This window comes from Ambystoma mexicanum, chromosome 2p, assembly GCF_040938575.1.
Source record: "Ambystoma mexicanum isolate Mex_15411 chromosome 2p, UKY_AmexF1_1, whole genome shotgun sequence".
NCBI lineage: Eukaryota > Metazoa > Chordata > Amphibia > Caudata > Ambystomatidae > Ambystoma > Ambystoma mexicanum.
The window spans coordinates 1,256,032,174-1,256,048,872 of record NC_090923.1 but is presented as its reverse complement, the minus strand read 5'-3'; the positions used below and the strand labels follow the sequence as shown (position 1 = coordinate 1,256,048,872).

The 16,699-nt window shown below is 45.4% G+C and overlaps 1 protein-coding gene across 7 annotated transcripts in view; it reads left to right on the top strand.

Annotated features, from left to right (window-relative positions):
• Positions 1 to 16,699, top strand: part of PTCD1 (pentatricopeptide repeat domain 1) — a 688,818-nt gene that overhangs the window by 567,241 nt on the left and 104,878 nt on the right. For all 7 annotated transcript variants that reach the window (XM_069645574.1, XM_069645570.1, XM_069645569.1 and 4 more), the window contains 2 exons: positions 5,345 to 5,461; positions 9,678 to 9,860. In XM_069645574.1, coding sequence (XP_069501675.1) covers positions 5,345 to 5,461; positions 9,678 to 9,860 — 300 coding nt within the window. The remainder of the gene's footprint in view (positions 1 to 5,344; positions 5,462 to 9,677; positions 9,861 to 16,699) is intronic.

Here is a 16,699-nt window from a genome sequence, read left to right as displayed (position 1 = left end):
GTTTGGCATACCGATAAGAGTGATAGACGCAGTACTTGGTACATCAAGCACACTCGCAGCAGGAGCAATAACAGGCACATCATGAACCGCAGCAGTCAAGTCCTCCCTTTGACTACTAGCACCCGAATGGTGCAGCAGTCGGAGGGCCGTGCCCGTCCCTTCCTTCAGGCTCATGTGGGATCCGGCAACAAAAGAGCTGTCAAGCGGCTGATCCAAACCGGCCCCCAAATGTGAACCGTCCAGCCCGTTATCCTGGTTGGCTACTTGATCGATGTCTAGGCCATGGCGGATGGTATCCGTCTCCCTCTTGCAAAACTCCAGGCAAGACCAACGGCCTTGCATGTAAGGCCCTCCCGAGTTGTGAACCAGCTTGATGTTTTTGGCAGAAGTCTCAGACTCAGATGTAGCATATGCGGGAGGTGCTACTTCTACAGTCAAGCAGTTGGAAGAATTAGCTTGTGTAAAAGGCAGGCCTTCTGGTGATCCTCCTGAAGCATAAGATAGGCAGATTGGACGTTCATCCGTAATAAATGGTGGAGATTTAGGAGGTAGCTCTGAAGTAGATGAATCTGCAACATGATCAAACAAAGCAGACAAATGCACCTCCGATATTGACAGCGAGGCTGAGCAGGATACAGGTCTTTCATGAACTGAAGCCAAACTAGCAGTAGGTTCTGAGACCGAAGACAGACACTCAGTATGTGCTACCGCAGGCTCCAAGGCAGAAGGAGAATCCACTGGATGAGTCACTGTAGCTGAAAACTGGCATGCTAAAGGATAGTCTGAGGCTGAGGACATGCAAACTGAAGCCATCTCGTTTGCTGAAGACAAACTTGTTGAAGTCTTTGGCTCTGACCACGTACATGGTGAAGGCTCTTGAGTAACTGGCTGGCATAGCAATTGTTCATTGATTGAAAACACGTGTGTCAACGATGACTGTAGAGCCGTGGACTGGGACATTGAGGAGTCCAAGGTTGTAGGAGGACAGACCAGAGTTCCAGAATTTGACAGACATAATTGTGGCTCAGGAATGGAAAGCATCTTTAGGGCGGTTGACTCCATGACACCATTAACCAAAGACTGAGCAGGACCCATGCCGTACCTCTCCTTAGTGGATGACACAGAGTCATTTCCAAAGTCTCTGTTAATCAGGATTTCGTCAAGTGTCCATTCCTTTGTCTTAACTTCTGAAGGTGGCTGATTATCAATCAACAGTTCAGGAATCGCCTGCCGGGTCTTTGTTTTAGTACACTGTGGAATGAGTCCATCAAAACAAGAGTTAGGTACTGTCTTTGATTGTTCATTGTGACCAAAAGTGGCAGAAGAAGGAGTGCACACAGAGGTAGCATCGTTCTCCACATCAGCTTGAATGTTTACTTCAGTCTCAGCAGCTAGATCAAGGGCAGAACCTAAGCCTACGGTAGTGACTGATTCTGTGTACGCCACCATTGTGGATAATGTTTGGGAATCAGAAGCATGTATGTGTTCAAACTCTGAATTATGACTGACTGCTACAGAGGAAACCTTAGGTAAAGGAGTGGCTTGTAAATCCTCAACTAACAGCAATTCCTCACAAACAGTAGAACAATTGTCAGAATCAGTGCTCTGAATAAGTGCTGTGCAAGAAAGAGGACTTTCACTCCCAATAGATGTTTCATATTGACAAGTATCATGGCCTACTAAAACCTCCTTACTCAGAGATTGAACAGTCTTCACTTCATCAACGGATAAAGTTTGAAGCGTAGTCAGAGAAAATCGTAAAGTTTTGTTCTCCTCTAGTAAACTGATGTATTCTCGTTTTAACTCCTCAAATTCAGCTCTTAACATGCCCAGGCTTACCTGTACATCCCTATCAGTAGGCACAAGGGAAGGCATGGTGGCATCAGGACTGGATCCTACCCTAGTCATCCGGACGTTTACTGATTGTACATTGTCATTTACTGCTTGCAAGTCTTGTGTTCTATACTCTCTCTTACCGACTTGATCTGTGTTACCCTTAAGTAAACTACTGACATCAGACCTCTTGACATCAGGAACTACAGTAAGTACTTGTGCAGAGGAGTAAGCAGTTGACTGAGGGCTGAAAACAGAAGTTATGTACTGAACCCCTTCATTCTTTATGTTTGAATCATGAAACTGTTCAATCTGAGGTAAAGCACAACCGGAATCATGGGGTTCAACAACAGATGTACTCGTATTTAGTAAATCTAACAGTGTTTTATTTTCCGCTGCTAAGGCTTGTGCGGACATATCTGGATCAAAATTAAAGACAGAATTAGGATCAGGCAATGTATGATGGGCCAGGCTGTGGGAAAAATATTTTGCACGTAAATACCCATTTGTGTCAAGGAGTTCGTTTAAGTCAGGATCAGTGATTTGATTATTACAGACAAACGGAATCAAAGCTTTCAGAACACATTTTTTAGTAACCTTGCTGCCTTTCTTTCTGGCCATATTCAAACGGGAATAGCGGCTGGTCATTCTGTTAAGAAAGGAAGAAGGCCTTGACTATGGCAAGGGGAAAAGTGCACAGAATTGCACAGGGAACAACTTTGGATCTAACAACGTGCATAAAATACCCAAGGCTTGTGTACGTATAAACCCAGGAGTGCAAATAAAGTATTTACCAATATACGAAAAAGGAATGTAGGGTAAGCACTTAAGACCTCCTTATAACTGAAAGGAAAGTCAGCAAACTCTTTACCCACTATGCTCTTACAGATACTGACGGCGCTAAACCCACGTAGCGGGCAAGCAAGTACAGATTCTGTGAACTGACACTCTGTAAAATACTGAATAAGGAACATTCAAACAGTACTCACGAGGACCGGAAAGACCACTAGAATGTCAGTAATTTCACGAACCCTGTAGATCAAACAGGAACCCAGAAGGCTGTAAAAGCAAAGTGTTAAAGATAACAAAATACATTAACCCTAGTCAGGGGCAAGTATGAATTGTGATATTAACTTGTGAGGAAAACAAAAGGGGATGCACACTGGAACATGTTACAACAACTCCCACACCTAATATGCGATGGAAAGTAAATGCAGAAGTGCAATGGAAAATATGGAATGGAATCTGAATAAAGTAGGATCAGGAGCAGGGGAAACGCTATTACAAAGAAAACCTTTCCCACCCAACCAAGGGAAAAAGGCAGTAAACTAATACTACAAAAGTAAGGTTAATGCATCAAGTCTTTCAGTAACCAGAACAGCATAAAGAGACAGAACGCACCGGCAACCTGGGCTGCATCAAATAGTAAAGCACAGAGAAAGGCTGTCTGCAGACAGAGGAAGATAGAAAGGGAAATGCAGAAAGCATAAATCAATTAAGCACATTAATCCGAAATCCAGGACAGAGGAACAAGATACAGGAGCTAAGAACTGGGCACAAAAGCTAGGAACTGGAACTAGGTACAAGGCACAGAAACCAGGAACAAGGAACAGGAGACTAGTCATAACAGGAACACTGCTACAATGACCAGCGCCGGACTGAAGCAAACTGAGGCTTTTAAAGCTGCTAAACGAGCACACCCCTCAGGCGTGCCACCTGCTGCACCTGCAGCCACAGGTGTTGCCTATCCTCCACCCAGCCTTGTCCTGCAAGGGAGGAGATGAAGCAGTGAGCCAGGCATTCTGGGAAGCAGGAGGTGAAGCAGTGAGCCAAGGCATTCTGGGAAGCATAGTCATTTGATTTAAGTAGCATGCTGGCTGCCAAAAACCTGGAATGGATCCGGAAGGGAAGAAACTTGGAAAATAAGGTTTTAACGGTCCCAATTCATCAGAACACTGTAGCATAAGGTTCGAAGGAAATGTCCAGTAGGGAATAAACCCCAAAACATGCCCCCAAGTGGCGGGAACGGGAATGAAGGGAGCGAGAACGGGAGCGAAGGGAGTGGGCCGTGACAACCGTTCTTCTTACAGGAAATGATGTGGCTGCCCAGAACAGATATGAAAGAGCGCCCGAAAATGATGTTACTGGAATGGGAAATGTGGCACAGGGTCTGTCGGGTAATGGAGAACCCATCCACATGTTCCCCGGAGGCGCTGCTTGTGGGAAAAGACGGCCAACTAATGAAGATGATTAGGAAGCATTGGGAACCAGTTGGGATAGCAACTATGGGTGATGTATGGCAAGAGGGAAGGATTATAGAATTCGAGACGTTGGTGGAAGAAACGGGGCTACATAGGGGACAATATATCACATACCACATGGTGTTAGCGGCGGATCAAAGAAACATGGTCAGAGGCAATATTGGAAGGTCAACCGGACGCCACCCTAGATGTGATATGACATAGCAGAAGGAGGACATGAGATATCCAGAATATATGAGATGGTGATGTCCAAAGTGGGAAAAGAACTAGTACAGTTAAGACAAGAATGGGAAAAAGAGGTGGGCACCCCTATGACCGATGGGATGTGGGAGAGAGCCCAAAGATATCATAAGAAGGTGTCGAGAAATGTAAGGTTACAACAGATACAGCTGTAGATCACCCACAGAGCGTATATCACGCCCCAAAGAATAGCGAATGCTGGACGGCAAACATGCCCTAAATGTAATGAGGATGATGCTGGGATGGTGCACATGTTTTGGGCGTTCCCAGTGATTGGAAGATTCTGGGGGGTGGTAGCGTATAGATTAAAGACAAAGGGGGTTAAGCTAATGGTAGAATCGGCATGGGCGTGCCTAATAGGAGGGTTTCGCAGACCAAGTAAACTTAAGCATGTCAGCAAACTTAAAGATCTAGCAATTCTGGGGGGTGAGGAGGAAGCAGCAAACTTGACAGCTTGGAAGCATTTAGTGGCTACGCTATTTGAGCCCACGTACGATGGGTCGAGTGATCGGACTCAGTAGTGAATGTAGATGACGGACCCCACCTGCAAGGTGTAGGAACAGAAGGTGTGGAAGAATAGGCTCGCGAGGGGGCGGGGGTTGAGGGAGCAGCATATATTTTTGAAGTGAAGCAACTGTGGAATGATGTTAAATGTACTGCAAGTTTGGTTTGTATTGTTAAAATAATAATACAAATTATTTTTTTTTAAAAAAACCTCAACAAACTTGGCAAAGAAATTCAGAGTGGGCCATATACTTTTTTTGCAATGTTTGGTGAGGATTCGTCCAGGGAGAGCGAAGTTATAAGACGCCCAAAAAGTGCTCTAACTATGGGTTTAGCAACTTAACCATAACTACATGGCCGCTACCGCAGACCATGTAATATATATAAAGCTATATGTGACAAAGACCATGGGATGGGACATTTAGTTACTGCAGATTTGGTTTAAATATAATTGGCGGAGACGGTGCTTAGAAGAATAAATCCTTTCTGTGTCTCTGTTTCCATAGGAACTGTTGCCCATTTTGGTTAACCGAGGAATAGTGCCAAACTTGCAAACCTTTTGTAACTTGGCCATAGCATGTCGCAGTATGAAGGATGGATTACAGCTGCTCACTGATCTGAAGGTAAGACTGCAAAACTTGTACTTCTGGTTACACATTAGATTGGCAGCTGTGGGAGCTTTCCGTGTTCTGTTAAAGCTTTTGACATCACTGACACTGCTTGGCTCATTTGTCCAGATGATTGCCTTTCACTGGTGCATCACTGTTATGGGCCTTTCCTTTACACATTATTGGTTTTAGGTGCCCCTGTCCAATTTAATAAATTAACGTTGTTAGGCAGAAACCTGTGCAGTTCCCTTAGGGACCACTGCAAAAGATTTAGGACTACAGGTGTTTGGCAGTAAACCCACTTGGTAGCAGTCTGTACCACACAGATTCACTTGGTAGCTGTGGCTGAGCAGTCAGACTTCCCTCAAGAAGAGTTAGGCAGTATGCAGAGTATACACAATAGGTACAGAGACACAGTAGCACAAACAAACACTGACCAGAGCTTTGGTGTAAAAGTATATAATTATTTATTTAAAAACACACTTGTAAATTACACTAGCAAAAGAAAGAGGTAAGTAATTTCAGCACACATTCACTATCATATACATATACATCCCTATTCACTTATTAGACAAGTCTTGGTGAGAAACACCACTTATTTTCAGACAGAGGTGAGCGCTTAACATAAGATGACACTCTAATAAGTAGTAAAGAAAGGGAGGGAAAAAGGCAGAGTTAAAGAAGCACACAAGTTTCAATACTTTTCAAAGAACCACAGTAAGGCAGGATAGGCAGAGTTCTACTGGAGAGCAAGGAAGTCAATTGCAAGGCCCACTCTTGGAGAGAACAAGCAGAAGGGGTCCAGTTTCACCAGTGGAGTTATGCCCAAAGAGTCGCTAATAGCCTGACGTAAGGTCAAATGTGCTGAGGAACTTGGCTGAACCAAGTCTATCCACCAACTCATCTGTCCTTGGCAAAGGGTGGGCATCAGTCTTGGTGACTGCATTAAGAACTCTATAGTCCACACAGAATCTCAATTCTTTTGATCCTGCCTTTGGTACTAACACAACTGGGCTAGACCATGGGCTAGTAGAGGGCTCTATTACCCCGAGATCAAGCATCTTCTTGACCTCCCCTTCGATGTGGGTCCTTACATTTTCTGACATTCTATATCCTTTGCTTTTGTCATAATAAACCCCAAAAATCCAGCAAAGCTGCTGGGGGACTCACTAGGTTTGGGAAATTAGCCTTACAGAGAATTCTAACCAAAAGGTACCAGAATGTAATATTATTGGTGCAAAAGCCCACAGCCTTACAATTGGTGTCCCATTGACATGGAGTCATCTTGCCAGCCTAGTGTTGCAAACCTGTCTTGCCTGATTTAGGGACAAAATCTGAGAAGGCGGAGAACAGCTCATTAAAGAGAACATTCTAGAGGAAAGTGGCCAATTAACAATTTTACAGAGAGAACATGATTTTTATGTCCTTATAAACAGGGAAATGTATTTTAGTTGAGCACTTTCTAGATATATAAAAATGGCTCTCAGACCAGGCATTCCACCGCAGCTGTACGTGCACAAAGTAATCTAACTATGCGAGATGCTGCAATCAAATAAACCTAGGTAAACTTCTCACATTACATTTACAGCACAGATCATGTTTCTTCAAGCAACCATAGTCAAGCATGATAGGAACAGAGGCCGCTATGATTGGATTTTTCAAGCAATGTTAAGGCCTCCTATCCAGAAGGGGAAGTATTGTTTCAACTTTGGCCGAAATTTACATTTGACTGCCCGGGTACCAACCAGACAAATAACAAATAGTTGTAAAATTGGTCTTGGGTATAATAGATGAGGTAAACCTAGATCTGCGTTTGACAGGTAAGCTGAACAAAACAAAACAGTATACACCAGCGTCCTACTGCACCAAAGCCCAGAGAAGGGAGAGGCAATGCATAACAGCAGGTCACTCAGGCCGGGCCAAAGAGAAGGATGCAGATCTGCATGGACTAGAGAGAGAGAGAGCCTCAATGACAGAGCAGGGCTGCTGTAGTAAAGGCACGTGGCAGCATCTGAGGAGAAACTGGAAGGTGGGGAGGCCGCAACTGATCCTGCACTGGGTTGGGAGTACAAATACCCCATGAGGTGGTGAGAAAAGTTATAGACAACATCGGGCTTAGCAGGCCGTACCCCGCACAGGGTGTCTTGATATGGGCAAAATCTTCCTCGGGGCCAGCCCTCTGAGAGCAAAAAATACCCAATTCAGCCCAACATACAGGTTCTATTGTGCTGAGCAGTGAACTCATGCTAGTGACAAATGACACCTTCAATAAGTTTTAGTATTTATTCTAAACAGTGAATTTCGTTTACATTTTGGGATTCAAGTTAGAGAAGATTACAAAGCACAAAACTTAGAGAAATGCATAATATAGAGAAACATAGAACATAGAAAAACATAGAGAAACATAGAGAAACATAGAGAAACACAGTCTTACGCCCCTTCAATCAGCACTGGGAGACCCTGGCCCTCATAAGCTAGCTGTAACAAGCCCCGCTCAGAGGACAGCGCTGCTGGGTGCCGTCAGAGCTCCAAATTCCGGGCACTTGATCTTGCTCGAACCAAGTCCACAGGTCGATCTCCCACCTGAGTCATGTGAGCATGCATATTTTATAATCTCGTGCTGTCCGTCCATGACGCACAGTTCCAGAACTTTCCCTCTGCAAAATATAGGCTGGCTCATGGAAAAACCCAGCTCTGTGAATGAAAGCTCAGGAATGTCTTATCAGTGCCTTCCCAGAGAAAGGGAGATTAGTTTACAGGGCTACCGTTAGAGAGGCAGAATATTCTAAGGGAAGCCGAGATGTATTAACCCTATTAGAGCAAGCTCTAAAAGGCATGCACTCATAGTTTAGTGTTCATAGCGCTTAAGACTGGCTATCTAAGCGTTATATAGGTGCCATAATGTTCCAAACACTCCAATATGGTCTATTAGCTACAGAGCTGGGGCCTTCGCCCTGCCTGTCTATCAACAATGCATAATGTGACCTATCACTCATACTAGGCCTGCATATTCCTTGTAGCTCACTACTGCATAATGGAAGTGCTACAACAGACTATTGTCAGCATTTTCGGCACATACTTTGAATACACTATTGGCTTTCAGCGGCTAATGCTGTCATCTAAAGCCCTGATTGGCAAAGTTGCAATTTTGTGTATCACTACACAGGGCTAATGATCCGAATGCTCCAGGAGGAGGAGTGAAAAGTAACAAGAAAGACTGAGAATGCCTGTAATCCACACCAGGCTTAGAGTTTGAATACCCCAGAAGGGGAAGAGCAAAGCAATAGTCACCAGAGGGCTGAGCAGGAGCGTAGCCCAACTTGGACTGAGACAACTGCTACCCCATGAAGGGTGAGAGAAAGAAGAAACAAATCGGAGTGGAACAGACTTGGAGCATACCTGAATATTGTGAACTAACCAGGAGGAATAACGAGCACACTTTGTTGTTTTTGTAATTACTAACCTATCCAGGTCAAGAGAAGGGATAAACCAGAGGCTGTGCAGACTATCTGACGAGACCTTTATTTGAACCAGAGAACCAATGAAGGACATTTTATTTTTTCCTTTTGTTGAGCAGTCTATGAAACCAAGAACCAGAAGAGACTGTGAGAACTCCTTGGTGGGGGTGAGGAAACCAGACACCACAAAAGGGGACTAACCCAATACAAACCTGAAGCTTTGATTCTCTTTCTTTTCATAGTTGTAGGCTAGACAGTAGGCTAGCATAGACTTGCAGGGAGGACCTGGTTTATTTGTGTGACATCCTGTCGAGCATCTGTTGGTGGTTTTCTGGCATATGTAATCCACCATAGATCTAGGGACTAGTGGAGGTTTCCTTAATATCTTAGAAATACATTTGAACAAAACATGTCCTCTTGTCCATCTCCTATTTCTGACTCACCACATTACACTCAATTATATGTTTCCTTTTTTGTCCAAGTGTAGACCTCATCTCAAACTATGGATCACTGGCAATGCACCAAAGTTATGATCTTTTTCAAACTCCATAATGAAGCTTATTTTACATGATTTTACATGATTTCCCTAACGTGTACGTAGTTTAAATATTATATTAATCGATTACAGTGGAATCTCTAAAAGTTACAAATTGCTATAACGTTGTCAACTATGTAACTGCTCTAGGTGGAAACTGCCCAATGCTAGTTCAGTTGATGATTTCTAATCATTTTAGCAGCTTCAATAACAATGTAAATACTCTGGATGTTTCCAGATATCCGGGATTCCAGCAAACAGCCACATCTACAGCGCCCTTATAAATGCAGCTGTCAAGAAGCTGGACTATGTCTACCTCACTGAGATCATCCGAGACATGAGGAAGAACAACGTCCCCCCTAATGAGGTCATCATTCGACAGCTTGAGTTTGCTGCCCAGTATCCACCAAACTTTGACCGGGTAGGTACCACAAAAAGCCTTCCACTTACGGAGGCCATGCAAGTGAAAAATGATGTGGGCCAAACCAGGTGATATTTATCAAAGTATTGTGTAAGATTAGAAAATTATTAGCTGTTAAGCAAGGAGACGAAGGTGAAGTAAAAAAAAAAGAAAGACGCTTCCGGTCCCATTGGCACATTGCGAGTTCCTTGTATCTAGCGTTTTACATTGTTAATTTTATAATTTTATCTTTACACCGCAGATACTAGAAGAGTTTTGATTGTTGGGACTCATTGTAGTTGTGGGGTGTTTCCAGCAGTCATTTTATCCTAATGTCCCCCGTGAGGGGTGGGAGGTATGTTGTGATGGCCAAGTGATCAACAGATGACCCAAGAGCAATTTTGATTTATCACATTTCTTTGTTCTTTATAAAAGGTGTTTGTGTGGCTAAACAAACAGTGGCCGAGGTTTGAATAAAATAACTAAAAGTGTGCTCTACTTGGCTTCTTGACTTCCTGTTAAACACCAGTTATAAGTCCATCCCTGTCTTTCTAAGTCGGTGTGATTAACCTGTGTAGGGAATACAGTCAAAACCAAGCACTTGGGCCTGTTCTTTTGGCTGGCACCAGGTTTGCCAGGAGGTTGCGTTGGTGCTTCTAACTTTCAGCCTGGTGCCACCACCTGTGACCTCGAGGTCGACCAATTGTAAGTGTGAAAAAGAAGGAAGCTGATACAAAGGTGGCATGTTTGTTGCTAAAGACTTTCATCAACATCAAAGAGACCCTCACTATCCAGATCTCTAAAAGGGGTTTCCGTGCCTGAAATTAAATCTCAACGAGTTGTCAGAATGTCCGTCCAAATGAAAATCCACTGTCCTGTGTCATGACCTGCTCCTGTTCCTTACACTACAACTAAAACTAATATTGTTCAACAGAAAGTTCTTTCTCCAGGAGGATTACTTTCTTTTCCTCGTATATTGGTAGTGTTTCCCCAATGTTCTTTCGCACAACCAATACCAGGGGTAATGACTCCCTTCCCTGGCTTGCAGCCATCTTGCAAAAAAGTCCTCTGCCCAAGAGAATGACTCTTCTCCTGGTATATGGATGATGTTCCCCAGTGCTCTCTTGAACACAAATGCCAGGGGGAATGACTCCCTTACCATGGCTGGTAACTCCAGCACTTAGAAACTTTTGATGCCAGGTGAATGGCTCCCTTCTCCTGGTATCAATTGACACTCTCCAAGGTCAGGGGGAATGGCTCCCTTACGCTTGCGCCTCTCCAGCGTACTGCTCTTGTTTGAGACTTCTTTTCTCACTTGGTTTTTGCCTTGGCACTCCTACTTGTATCAGGGTCCCAGACCCTTTTCTGGTTTTCAGTGGACTTATCTCTGCCACTGATTTGAGGACCTTTTCCTCGGATGCACGTTTCCCTTCCGTTGGGGACCCCGACCCTTCTTCGCTCATTAAGGGTCTTATCCCTGCCACTGGTACAACGAAGATTTCCTCAAATGCACTAGTCATATTTATTCGACTCCCAGACCCTTCTCTGATGGTCAGTGGTCTTATCCGTGCCACTGGTACGAGGAAGATTTTTTCGGAGGTTCTCTTTGTTTCTTTTTGGGGTCTGTAAGGAACTCATGGTGGCAACAGTAAAGACAGACACAAGTGATCACAGTTCAAGGGTGTTTTTTAAACTGCAAAGATAGGTTGAAAAAATGCCTAATCTAAACCTAAATCTGATGGTCGAAGCTTGCTCCCAACTTAAACAAAAATAAGGCAGTCCTTGTGGCGTTTTGTCAAATAAAAGGGCTTATACTAAGAAACTATTGCCAATCCTTACGCTAAAAACAAAAGAAGTGTGGGTTAATGTTCATAAGGAAGTGTTCACAAAGAATAAGTCAGGATGCGGTGGTCGGGGTCTCCCTTCCCCACATTTTAAGCACAGGTCAAGGTAGGATTCCGGAGCAGAGCACACGCTCGAGCTTTCCCAGCACAAGCTAACCGTTCCGCTTTCGGATATCAGGGCCTTGGGTGGTTAAGTCACTTTTCTACAAAAAGTCTCTTGCCGCTGTGGACCTGATGAATTCAAAATAATAAACAAAAGTTCCTTTCTGCTTGCATGTTTGGGTGATGCCTTTCACCCTTGGATCCTCCTTGTCTGGGCGCAGAGCCCTAGAAAGTTCCTTATTGATATCAGGACCTCGGATAGCTGTGTTTTCTTGCTTTCAAGGGCCCGACTGGTTCTAAGTATCAGAACAAAGATTCAATAAAAGTTATTTTCTAGTTGTACTTTGGGCTCGGATACCTCTCGCATATTGCATATTGCATTACCTCCATCAGGTTTGTGCTGCTTGCTTTCAAGTGTTGCTGGGTGTCAAGTCGAGACTCAGACCCCTTTTGGCATTCACAAATCTTCGGGTGATTACTGTTCAGCCCTTGGATCTCCCTGGTTCGGGCTCAGACCCCTTAGGTATTCACAATGCTTAATGTCTCTTTACACAGTTCATTGTGGACATCCCTCTGCCAGGTTCACTCTGGTCAACACACTGTATTTCGGAACTTTGAACTTCGCCCCCTTTTATCGGCATCCCTCTTTTCGGGTTCACTCCTGCCAACTTTATCAATTGCACATTCAACTTTTACGATGCAGGATTCACTTCCCTTAGCCACACAATCATCTGACGGTCAAAGACTTTTGAGGATTTTACAAGACTCCCCTACGACCACTTTGACCTTCTCGCCTTTCCCAAGGCCTTCTGGTTCTGGTAGTTTCAACAATCAGGTTATCGCACAGCTTTTCTTGAGTGAGCACCCACGTGATGCTGGACTCTTCTGCTGCTGGTTTTCCCCTTCTTAGTATCAATAGTTCTTTTGTTATTTCACAGTTCAATTAGCCGTTTGCTACTTTCGATCAACACAGTTCGGTTGCCTATCAACTCTCCCCTCACTGGATGTGATGTACCGCTTTGCTTTTCTTCTCTCTGGAGTTTGTAACGCTCACCTGGTATCCACGGGGACGTCACTCAGCCTGTTCTGACCTCTTACGACCTCGAACCCTTCACTGGAGTGTACTCGACTGGAAACTGGGCCTGAAACACAGGATTGGTAGAGTTTACCTATTGTCTCTGTGTGCTTGAACCCCTTCTTCCCCGGGGTCCAACCCTTCCCTTTGATCCACAGCTCACCTTGTTTTCTTGGAAAGTGTGCTCTCCATCTTGCTTTCAGCGCAGGTCCGCGTTGATTGATGCGGGCTCGTTGCTGCCTAGTTACTTCACTGGCAAGAGTCCGACAGGTAAGTATAATGAGTCTTTTGAACAGTTCTCTAACTTCATTCCTTTCCTTCCTTAGATGATGGCCGGCGTCCTGGGATGGCGAAGTGCTGCTGAGATGAGTAGCGCTGAAGGTGAGTGAGAGCGCGATGCGACCCTTTCGTATTTGTATTGAACAGAGTTCTTTTTCTGTGTCTTTTAGGTGCCGAGATGTTTTCAGCGTGGATGCTGGTTATGAAGAAGAAATGCGGTGAGTAAGCGCAGTATGCGGCGCCTCTAGATGTTTCCTCGCTAACCTGGAGTGTCTTTTCCCTCTTGCAGATGTATGAGAAGTTCCGGAGACAGAGTTCCCCCAGAGCGGCTGGGATTCAGGTAAGCGTTTGAAGCTCGTACAGTCTTTAAAAATAAGCGAAGATTTGCTGAATGCTTACTAATGCCTTTTTTCTGTTCTTTTCCCTGTTCCTTAAGAAGCGGAGTGCCGGATGGGAATGACACCGCCGAAGATGCCCGCAGAACAGAAGGAGCGATGAATGATGGGCGGAAGTGCTGCAAGCTAAGGCTGTTCCTAACAGTGTTCTTGTTCTTGCAGGAGCTGAGCGCAGAAGAAAGATGCAGGCCTACTGGAGACCGATCCGAACACAGTGATTGTCACGCTGCAGGTGCAGAAAACACAAAGCATGTTTCTCAGCCTGGGCGTGGCTTAAATAGTCTCTGGGTATCCCAGGTGTCTCTGGGCTGAACCACACCCAAAAGACTAGACTGCACATGCAGTTCTGGGAACTGAAATATGTGGGGGCATCCATCTTGTCCCCATCAATGCACTACAAGTCCAATCCCCAATGTTATCCTATGGGAGTGAGTGAGTCTGGTGCCACAAGCACCAAGTCTGACTCCAAGTGGGTCTTTGGAGGGATGGAGAGGCCCTTGGGGGCCATGTAGGTGATCGTGGCCTGGCTCCAGCCTTACATCTTGGAGGGCTGGGGACATGAGGGGCAGGAATCATGACAGAGTTAAGGTTGGTTTCCGGAGACCAGCGTCTCTTCCTGGCTTGCTTATCTGTAGAGGAGGGCCTTGTGTATTGTTGACACCTTTTGCAACACACAATGGCTATTGTTTGCGGTCTTATGATTCCTTCTGCAGAGGTTTCACGGGCCTTGGTTGGAAAGGGCAAGGTCACGTCTCTCCTTTTCACCCTCTTAGTTTGCACCGTCTTTCTCCTCCTCTTGAACTGCTGTGCTGAGTTAGCCTTCTCGTCGTGCGGGTTGCTCGTATTGTGCTCTCGTAATACATCTTTTATCCCTGTGGTGAACGGAAAGGGCCGTCAGGTGATTGTGATTCTGGTCAGTTGCCTTACTCTGCCTGACCCTTGTGTTGCGACAAGTCAGATAGATGGCGCTAGTGTTTGTCCATCGTCTTTTGCGGTGTGCGAAAGTGTTCATGTCGGAAAAGGGGAAGAGGTTAGAGTATTTGAGCATCCTACGTAGTAGGCTGGGGAAAAGGTGTTATGGGAAGGGGGATACCATGTCTCACTCGTTGGTGTCCCACCTTTTCTCCCCAAGGGACCCACATCCAGGTGATCCTCCCTCACTGGTCCCCCCCCCCAGGAACTGAAACCAATAGCGATGGCCGTGTCCTGGCCACCTGGATGACAGATCCCCAGGGACCAGTAAGTGAGACACCCTCGGGTTTATCACAGGTCCAAGACCCTTGATGATCCTCTGATAGACCTTTTGATTGCCCTGGCCTCAAGCAGAGACCTCTTCATTCCCCACACGTCCCTACTGGTATGCCCATGCTTCATGTTACCTTCTGGGACTTGCTCACATGGTGCTGATCTCTCCAGGGACTATGGTCGGTCTCCTTCCCGCTTCCTGCAGCCGTTGGCGTCTTCTCGGCTTCTGAGTCTGCTCCGCGTGGTGTGGCTTCTTGTAGTGTCGGCATTGTTCGGGGACCATCCGGTCCACCTCTTCCTGGAGATCGTGCCGCTTCCTCGCCTGTTTGCAGCTGACCTCGGTCTTGCCGATGCAGGACCCGTCACAGACACTCTGAGCTTCCTGCCGGCGTCCTCTGCAGAATCCTTCCCTCGGGTCCACCATGGATTTCAAAACTCCCGGGTTCTCCTCATTTTCCATTTTATGAGGCTTACTCCACCCCGGCGTAACATCAACACCTGTTGTCGATGGTTCTTTGGTATTCCTCATGCCTCCTGTGAGCCATCTCATTTCAGTACCAGGACAGTCAGTGGTCCTCATGTTTTCTGTGTTCTTCTTTGTTCTAGTGCTTTCGATCTAGTTATACTCCTGGCACTACAGAAATATATCAGTTTACTTTCAATATAATATAGTGGTTGGCAATGGAGGGGGGCTTAAGGCATGTGGTGGAATGAAGCTATACAACGGGTTGTACCCATGATGATTGTTGAGTCCCTCCCCATGAGGTTCTCCCACATTAAACTACCCCTAGGCGTACTATTGGGTAGCGGCTGCACCTCCCTAGCCTCATAGCAAAGGGCTCCCCCTTGGGGAGAATCAATGATACCTAGAAAATTGTCACATACCCTTCACCTAATGCTCCTGTCTTCCCCATCTCCCTCTAAGGGGACTCGGGAAAGGAAATCGACATTTCCCTTTTCTATGTTCTACATTAAAACAAAAAGGCTGGAGATCAGGGACCTGCGCATTATTCATGTGTTTGTGTCTTGTCTTAGACTTAGCCAGGTGAGTGGAGAGTGGTCGGTCACTAACCTAAATGTTCTACCCGTAAGATAGTATATCAAGTAACCCACCGCCCATTTGATTGCCAGGGCCTCTAGCTTGATGGTTGCATCATTTTTCTCCCTTGGGAAGAGCTTCCTAGTGATGTGTGTGTAAAGCACTGGTGGGGGGCGTCTGCACTCCTGCTATCTATATGGCAGAGGAGAGGCACAGAGCACCCCAGCCAAGACTCTCTATTGTTGGTAGCAATGGACAAGCAATCAAGGCTTAGCTCTCGGGAGGTGATGCGGGCTGGTTTTTAAGTACAGTGTAGTCCCCAAGCACCCACAAAGGAATGTCCATACACTATGTTAGTGAAAACACAGCTCTTTATATAAATAAGGTTCACGTTATGTACACAATCACAGTAACACACTTTGCTGGAAATACTGTAATGGCAAATATATACAAGTCTACGTGGTACCACTTGTTAGCATTTGATGCATTTCAAAGGAATCGATAGTTAACAGTTCAAATGACACATGAATCAGTTTGTAAGATGGATGAACGGTAGACACAGAAAGAAAGCAAGTTAAATCAAGCGATGGCAGAACACTGACTCCCGTTACCTAGAGGCAGTTCTGTGCGAGGATCCTGCCACCTGGGCAACCTCTAAATAAAGCGTATTTGACAAGCCCAGTCCAATTATGCTTAATATAGTCTTGGATCTTTCTACAAGTTCTGCAACACCAATGTACCTGGTGTCGTAGAGTTCTTTGGCGAGTCGTCGACTGGCCCTTCTTGAGTGCACTCCCTTTCAGGCAGGAGCCCTGGGTCGTCGAGAGTCAGTGAAGAAAAGGTGAACATTGTCGAGGGAGCAGCTTCGATCTTTGCGGTGC